Source organism: Fukomys damarensis, unplaced genomic scaffold, assembly GCF_012274545.1.
Source record: "Fukomys damarensis isolate Sample0158 unplaced genomic scaffold, DMR_v1.0_HiC HiC_scaffold_21, whole genome shotgun sequence".
NCBI classification, from domain to species: Eukaryota; Metazoa; Chordata; class Mammalia; order Rodentia; family Bathyergidae; genus Fukomys; species Fukomys damarensis.
Genome location: NW_022900933.1, coordinates 1,067,844 through 1,077,056, shown reverse-complemented (window position 1 = coordinate 1,077,056; position 9,213 = coordinate 1,067,844). Strand labels below are relative to the sequence as shown.

Below are 9,213 nucleotides of genomic sequence, written 5' to 3'. Positions count from 1 at the left end.
TTTTTTTTTTTTTTTTGGTACTGGGGATTGAACTCTGGTCCTTGCGCTTGCAAGGCAGGCCACAGAACCGCTGAGCTAAATCCCCAGCGAAGTATGGCTGAAATTGATAAATTCTTTGTAGTAAACAGGCATAGCTTCTATATACTTTTAATTATCAGTATTAATATATTGTAGGGGACCTACTAAACCTTAAGTGATCTGACTTCTTTTTTGGTACTGGGGATCGAACTCACAACCTTGAGCTTGCGAGACAGGTGTGGTGCCACTGAGATAAATCCCCAGCCTGAGATCTGATTTCTTACTATACAGTTAGTGGTATTAGTGTTTTTTATGTAAGCTTCAAGAAACAGTGCCTTTTTGAAAAAAAATCTGAAAAACTGCTTATTAAATGGTTAGTGACTTATTTTACTTTAAAAAATACACTAGATTTGATTATAAAAATTAAGAGTTTTACTTCCAATTCACAAATACTTGGTAAATTTTTTTTTCCTTGTACTTCCTGGGGATTGAACCCAGGGCCTTTGCATCAAGCTACATCCTCAGCCCTTTTTTTTATTTTTTAAGTTTGAAACCGGGTCTTGCTAAGATGCTAAACTACCTGGACTGGACTCAAACTTGCTATCCTTCTGCTTCAGCCTTTCCATAATTCGTTTGGCCACTAACAGTGTAAAAAGGATATGCTGACTCTCAAGCCTGTCAAAAATACAGTCGCTGTCCTGTAAGTACCAAAATGAGTAAGATGTGCTGTCCTCTGAGGTCATAAGCGTGTTAACCCTTCCCTGCAGTAAAGCATCATCATGCCCTGCCATCAAGACATCCGCTCTCTTTCAGCGATACTGGGACACGTAAAATGTAAGCAGAGATGGTGGAGGACAGTGACTTCAGTACCCCTCCCTATTTTCTACACAGGACCTTTTTCTGCTTGCCAGAAAATGATTCTGAAATTCAAGTACTAAGCAAAGTTAAGTTGTGCGCATATCTGTGATTTATATTACCTATAACTTTTTAATTTTATATTGATAGGGTGTGTATAACTCAAACAGAATAAAACATTTTAAATATACTATTAGATTTAAAACCATTTACTTCATTGGTCTTAAAACAGAAAAAAAAAAGGCTCTATAAATCACTAACTTCATTACATAACTTAAATACAGAGATATATACCTGAATTAAATGAGTATTATTTCATATAAAGGAAATATATTGAACGCCTCTAATATAATGCATGCTTAAAAATGCCCCTGAAGGGGACAACTCATAAATAAATACAGAAACTGCCACACTCTTACTATTTTTAATTCAATAAACCACAATGACTTTCACTGGGCTGTTTTACTAATGTGCTTTCTATGTTAGAGCAAAGCAAATATAAATGAGTTCTTGCCCAACCATTAAGAAAGACTGACAAAAAATGCAGTGTTAATGACATCTTATGGCTTTTAAAAGCAAGAGAAAAATGTAAGAAAAGCAAAAATTACATGGTAATTGGAAACAAGGAATTGTTCTTTCAGTCTAAGTCATGTTTACTGAAAAAAAAATGGAGCTTTTAACATCAACACATTTAAACAGAAATTTGCTTTTGAAATACAATCTTTGTTTAAAAGGTACAGAAGGTCTTTATGTCCACCCCACGAGCTAAATATAGTGAATGCTATGTGAACAATTACCTGAAAAAAACCCTAAACCCGTTAAAAGAATTAATTCACTGCACACCAGTCAGCACTAATCCCATGTGTACAGTAATGTTCTCTTAAGTGATGGGGGAAAGAAAGGATAAAACTGTTTCCTGGATCAAGCCCTCCAATATTCAGCAGAATGGATGATGATTTGGTTTATAAATGGATAAAACAGAGAAATATCTCCTGAACAAATTCTGGTGGAGAAGTCACCTGGAAAGGAATGTATTTACTGTATGCTAGGGCTGAGAAAAAGCCATCACTGCAACGGCTGCACAAAAACTGTCCTGCTGTTGGGTTTATATTCACAGGAGAAAGGTTTCAGAGGGTAAGTTCAGGTCATACAACAAATGAAACTGTAACAAGCCAGCTGACACTGTATAATGTCTTCTTTCACTCAATCAATAGGCCACTGTTAGTCCTATTACCATAGAGATGGCTTCTCCTTTCTGAAGGGCGTCCATTGTTTGACAGAACAGATCTGCCACTTGAACCAGGTTGTCCCCAAGGACATGTACCTTGTCAGTGGTTTGTATTCAAAATAATGAAGTATTTTCATATTAAAATGCCTGTCAGAGATAATACTGTTAGCTCTCTTTTTGGAAAGAAAGCAACTCTTCCAAAGTACTCTATTAGTAAAGCCACTCAAATACCCTGTGTAGTAGTATCAGAGTTTTGATTTAAAACACGTCAGCAAGTATAAAAACTTATCATTAATGCTGTATGGTAAAAGAGAAAGGGCAACAGGCTATTGTGCTTATGTAAAGGTCACATAATCAGCATAAGAAAAATTATTTTTAAATGTGGACAACTCAAAACAAAATTATTGTCCAAAGCTGTGTAGATTCTGAAAAGATTTTTTGATATAATTTTTATAGTGGTTCTCACATGGCATAGCATCAACAATGTTAACAAACATGGAAAAGTGTGAGAAAATGAATTACTTCATTTGCCTAAAAGCACTTACATTTATGTAACATTTAAATACATGTGTTTGCTATATAAAAGATTTGCTATATAAAAAGCAGATGAAATGCTAAAATACGTATTACGTTTCCTTTAACTGTCTCAAAACCTGTAAAAATTAACTCAACATATAAAATGGATTACGTTCCAAATTTCAACGAAGATATTTAAAAACACAAAGATCGACTTCTGTCAAAGGAAATACCGATAATTCTTAATTATAAAAGATTCAGAAGAAATAATTCTAATAAAAATTATTCTAACCACTTAGAAAGAGGGTATATGCATAACATTTATCAATCCAGAGATGTTATTTGAAGCCTTTCGTAAAGATCTGGCTGTCACTGAAAACATGTAAAAAAAAAAAACCATTAAACTATATACTAAAAACTTAGCAAATGATCAACAATGAAAATATCTGAATCTAAATGTTCTCTAAAAATAGATTTAAATGTAAACCTTGGAGTTGTAATTATGTTAACTTCTACCTTCTTACAGTTAAAAGGGAATTTAGAAAGAATTTAGCTGAAGGGCAATATTATGGCTATTACATTATAAATACGGGTATCCAAAATGAAACTAAAAAAAAAAAATCAAAACTTTTCTGAAGAAGCGCTTTATTTTTCCCTTTTCACCAAGCATAATTTGTGTCTTTCATTATCACTCTCTTGCGCATTAGTTAGGCTAAGAATAGAGGAGACAAAAACATCAAAGACAAATGAGCTAACCAGTATCTTAGAGCAATGTCCTAAGTTTAAAAGCAGAGTAGCTGCCAAACTAAGAAAGCCTTCCATTAGTGAAGTAAATGGTCTGATTTGCCTACCTTCCATAGGGCTATAACAGAACAAAGGGAAAACTTAAATGAGCCCCACCCCGAATGTCACTTTCTTGGCCAACAACTTCTTTTCAAAAAGTATACAACATGCTCACATTTAGAGTACCGGGAATATAACACGTGGATTCAGGCCAGCCTGATATGCCTCTGCCCCTCAGTACCGCTGCTAGTAATTAAATGATATTTACCATTTACAGAATGACGAACTCTGTATTGTTGAGTTAAACTGGCCCTTCTGCATCCTCCTAAAATGACAAACTGCATTAATTCTGCCTAACCAGAGACCGGTGATAACGAACTTGTAACACCTTCGCTCCATTGTACGCAGCAGAACCAACTGTGTGATCATGCGCAGGCCCAATGTACACGGAATTATGTGTATTCAGAAAGTGGAATCACAGGTCTTGGGTAAACCCTCAGATGTGGCTGGTCATAAGAAACCACACCTCCCATTACTAAAAATTAATTTTAACTCATCAACTACTGTACCTGAAAACAGTGAAAAACAGTAATGCTGCGGCCACCGCTCCAAATAAGCCACAGAGGAGATTGACCCGGTAGGCAACTGTCCCAAAAGGCAACAGCGTCATTGCCAGCTTAGCCACCAGCGTGAACAAAGGGTAGCCGGGAGGATGGGCAACCTAAAGAAAATCAGAAGTTAGAAGGTTCACGTCCGGGAAGGGAGAGTCACGCTGGCTGGAATCCAAAAGTAGCCCTCTTGTCAGGGAGGTAAAAAGTGCCGGGGACTACATGTGCTTCCCACAGTGATGCCCTCTGCCAACGCACAGAAGTATTTCCCGTAGCGGATGCGGCAGGGTCTACCACGTCACCTCGAGAAAGGATGGCGTGTTTCAATTGTCGGTTCTCAGGCACTTTGTTCTCTAGTTCACGGTGCGTTAGGGTCATTTAAGACTACTGAAAAAAAGCAAGTTCTGAAACATGGTCTTGGTTAGAACGTGGAAAGGACCACACTGCTACGGGATTACCAGCACACTGACAGTCCTGAGGTCTTGCCTGAAGAGATCACACACTGTAATGAAGTTTATTGAATAATAAACTTATTAAAATTGTTAACCCGATTTATTTTATTCTCCACAGCTTAAACAAAATTTGGGGTGATAATAAGCCAGCTACTGTATATATAGTGAAGGCTTTGCTTTATAATTTAATTTAATTGGATTCAAAACTTAAATTGTCACGTACTGTACTTATAAGTTACTAAAAACTAGGGTTTAAAATAAATTAATCTACTTTATTCCATGCTTAATTAAACTTTCTTAATTCCTAAAACTGTTAATGAGAGCATTGATTAAACAATAAAACTAATACTTACTCCAAGCTCATGTGCGGCTGTGATCAGTTCCCCTGTGAAAAAATAATGTAAAACCAATAATTACTATTACAGAGTGACACTCCTCCAAAGTTTTCAAAACCCAAATGCTTGCACTGGGGTTTTGCATTAATTTGACTGGATAAAACTAAATCTGTAGAGATTTAGCAGCATAAAATAGCCTAAGAATACTCCCCCCTTAGGTCTCACTGAACGGACTGTCTCTGACAGTTTTTAACAACTGGTCAGTGGAAATACAGGTGAATCTTGGGTTTTAAAACAAATGCTTATTTTCCCTCCTAAAAGTCATCTTCCTTTGTTCATATAAAAATGCTTTCACGTAGCATCAGTGTGATGTACTGTGTTCTCCCAAGAACTTATCACAGCCTATGAATACAGGGGTGATCCGAGGATACATAAAGTGTGCAGAAGCCTGAGGTCTGGACACTGACGTTTGTCCTTGTCTCCGTTAGTTAGGCTGGACACTGTCAAACAATTTCCATCTAGGTTCTTTTGGTAAACTCTACTGTAGTACGTTTTTCCCAACAAGTGACTCATAACATATTCTTTACACATAGTTTCTCTTAGGGATTATGACTAACATTATGACGCAGTAATTCAACGCCCATTTGTTAATATTTTAAGTATCCAGGGACCCCTTCTGACTCTTTCCTCTATACTGTGGCACAACACAATGTCGGAAACTGGTCAACACTGCTGATCTGTGAAAGTTACTTTCACTTATTTAGAGTTTTTTTTGTTTTCTTTGTTTTGGTACTGGGGACTGAACTCGGGTCCTTGCCAACCGCTGAGCTAAATCCCCGGCCCACTTTCACTTATTTAGAAAAGTACTAATGTCCCATTTTCTATCCTTCAATAGATACAACTACTTTGCTTCTAATTTCTACTGCCCCACCTAAAGTTCCGACCTTTACCTTCTCCGGCCTGCACTATAGCAAAAGCCTCGGTGGATAACTTTACCTCAGCTTCGTACTGAAATTATTCACTCTGCCACCTCCTCCCCCACCACACCAAAACCATCAGCTGGATCCAGCCCGGTGTCAAAGATCAGTGGCTGCCCCTTCCTTGCTGAATGAAGTCCAGCTCCTCGGCAGTCATTCAAGGTCCCTAGGCTTGTGTCTCTGAAACCTGGGCTCACCCCGGTGATCTCTAATGCCCAGTGCTCCTCCTCGGCTCCTCTTACCACTCATTCCCCCCCCCCGAGATATCTTCCCAGCATGCCCCGCTAAATCTTCAAGATCCAGCTCAAGCCGCCTTCTCAGTGCCTCCTTTCCTCCCACCTCACGCCCACCCATTACTTAAGAACACGAGTGACCAGCCCCTTGGAAACAAGGTACTTTTGTATCCGGATTACTATCTCCTCCCTATCCTGCTGGGACTCGAACCCCAGCCCTCACACGCCAGCACCAGCCAAGAGCTCTACCACTGAGCTACATCCCGATCTTTCAGTAGTTTTATTTTTCGAGACAGCTTTAAATTGCTGAGGCTGGACGTTGCAATCTTCCTGAATCAGCCTCCTGAGTAGCTCGCAATGTAGGCTCGCAGCATCACAAAAATCCAAAATGTGTAGAATTGTAACTACTCCCAGTATGATTCTATAGTTGTACTCCACACCGGATTAGCTCTATGTACTCTGATCCCAACTGTTTTGATTAGATTTTTTTCTCACATTTCTGTATGACAATGCATGTCATGAGTTCCAACTTTCAAGGCCACTATTCTCTCCCGTTTAAAATGTAAACTAGACTTAATATTAAGAAAAAATAGCTGCTTTTTTCTAGCTTAGTTTTACCATTTAAAAAAAAATCAGGTTTTTTTTTTGTTTTTTTTTTTTTTTTTTTTTTTTTTTGCTTACTATGGTGGCACATGTCTGTAATCCGAGCATTCCAGAGGCTGAGGCAGGAGAATTGTTTCAAATTCCAGGCCAGCCTGGGCTACACAGTGAGTTCAAGGTCAGCCTAAACTACATAGTGAAGCCCTGTCTTAAAGCAACCAAAAAATTTTTTTAAAAAATCAGATCAGCAATTCTGTAAAAATAAATCTAGAATCTTGAAAACTTTCATCAGCTCTTATTAAATGTTAAACTTAAATCCAAATAGAAAAGATGCCATTATTCAAAGCCTGTAATGTACCCTGGGATAAAGAGCTGAAGGGAAATAATGCTTCTAAATTGAATATGAGGAAAAGTGGAAGTGACTAGTTAAAAAAGATTCAAACAAAACACCTCGCAGCTCTTCTTTTTGCCCAGCCCTTCACACTGGCGTTCCCTCAGCGTTACATCCTGCATCACAACCCTGTCGGGGTCACTGTACAGCTTTGCTTCAGTGGAAGATTCCCTGACCACACGCCGAACTCCTTAGTCTAATCAGACCCTCTGGTACCGTGGCCCAAATTTCTGGAAGAATTCAGAAGTGCACTCAGATTTAGGACCCAGATTTGTGGGGCGGCATGCAAAGACACATAACGCTTCCTTTTTAATGTCACATAGTACTACAGTGTCAAATAACAAGTCTGCTAACCACAGGACAAATACACAAACCCAAATATGTTAACTCAGCGAAGGCTGGATCCCCACCCTGCTCATAAATGAACTATGCGTATCACGCAGAACAAAACTAATTTTGGCAAGCCACACAATGTGATGGATTTATGGAGTGTAACTTAAGATTTAACGGGAAGAATAAATGCTTTACTATGGTTTGGAGATGGGTTGTTTATTGATAGAAAACGTATTTCATAAGCATTCAAGGAGAACAGTACATTCAACATGTAAAATTGTCAAAGCTATAATTAAACAAATTTTCCATGCGTACTGCCATGTAGTTGGAAAAGTTTATCATCCCCCAAAATAAACATAAAAAAAGTAGAAGCAACCACTATTTTGATACATTTAGACAAATAGATGAGAACACTTGAAAATTCTGGTAACTCAAGATAAATACATGAACTCTGTTCTCTGGGGGAAAAAAAACACAGTTGAAACCACAGTGATAAATATCACTATGTATGTGGTAGCGGATTTAATGGAGAATCTCCTACATTTCTTTGACAGAGAGTAGAGCTTGCAGGAGTATATTCTACAGTTAATCCACTCGGGTTCTTTCCGACGGCCTTAGGTGCACCCACCTTCACTGGGAAGACAACACTGCCCTCCTCACAGGGCAGCTGGGGGGACCGGAACCAAATACCTGGCACACAGGTGGGTGCTCAGTAAAACCTGATTATTATTGCTCATCCCACCCATACAGTAGGCCCAAACAATTCTAAATAGCTGTCAATTTTTTTTTTAGCAAGAAACAAAACTACCTAAACTCTGAATAACGCTTTCCAATGTTAAAACAAACATGAAGCTATTTCCACTATAATATGAATCTTGGAAATGTGCTAGCTGTGCTTCTCACTACACTAATGAAACAGCACTCCTACTTGCTCAACAAGGCAAGAAAAAGCGAAGGTAATGAGCTGGAAAACGGAACATCAAGGGACCTCGATGTGGTGGGCACCGCTGAAGACGGCCCCCAGCAAACCCTATTTCTGGTGTAATCCTCTCCCCTGGACTGGGCTGGATTTACCCACTTCCGGGAATAAAACAGGGCCGCAGCATATCAATTCCAGGATTAGGGCCCACAATGACAGGTGTCAGGAAGACGCTCTCTCCGGAAAGAAGTCCGCGGCACAGCAAAGACCTGCACTGAGTTCCGAAGCAGACGCTCGCCTAACGGAGCCTGCGGAGGACGGCAGCCCAGCCAGCACCAGGCGGTGGCCTCTGGTCAGACTGAGCCGGACTCCTGCCTAACGGAACCTGGGAGACGACCACAGATCCACTGCCTGAAGTTACAGCACCGTTCTAACAAAACTAACGGCCAACAGGCATCCCTGGATAACCACTGAACTTGGCAGTGAAGCAGGACCCGAATCACAACCAGGACCTTCTTTCTGATCTCAAATCTAAAGCAAGTGTGCAGATCATTTAAAGGGCCCACGGCCAGACTCTTCTTTCCCACAGAGGCAGCAAGCTTTGAGCTGCACCTTGTCTGCACTTTTTCAAAGGTCTCCCTCCAAATACTCTCCCTGGCCGGCTGCTGGACATTCCGGATTCCAGTGAAGCCTCACCTCCGGGAAGCCCTTCCCGACCTTCTGCAGGACGCGCCCCCGATCTCGCTCGCCCGTCCCCGAGGTCGTCTACCTAGCGCAGCACCAGGTACGGGCAGCGGTCCCTGGTGCGTCTCAGCCCCGCACTGCGCTCTGGGACGCAGGGAGGCCCCGGTCCCGCGTGCGGTCTGAAGGGAAGCGGGGGACAGAGGCGCCGGGCTCCGGCAGAACGGCCGAAGCCCGCATACTTTACCCGAGTCGCCCCCCGGCACCGACGGGGGCAGCGTGAC

The 9,213-nt window shown here is 40.5% G+C and overlaps 1 protein-coding gene across 4 annotated transcripts in view; it reads right to left on the bottom strand.

Moving 5' to 3' along the window:
- Tmem260 (transmembrane protein 260) overlaps positions 1-9,207 on the bottom strand; it is a 53,901-nt gene extending 44,694 nt beyond the window's left edge. The window contains exons 1-3 of one of the 4 annotated variants that reach the window (XM_019210201.1): positions 9,177-9,207; positions 4,814-4,845; positions 3,970-4,121 (exon numbers count right to left, since the gene is read on the bottom strand). In XM_019210201.1, coding sequence (XP_019065746.1) covers positions 3,970-4,070 — 101 coding nt within the window. In that variant the 5' untranslated portion in view covers positions 4,071-4,121; positions 4,814-4,845; positions 9,177-9,207. Of the gene's footprint in view, positions 1-3,969; positions 4,122-4,813; positions 6,568-8,944; positions 8,964-9,176 lie in introns of those variants that run through there. The other 3 variants (XM_033766932.1, XM_033766934.1, XM_033766933.1) reach the window with 3 other exon arrangements.
- Positions 9,208-9,213: the final 6 nt, after the last annotated feature.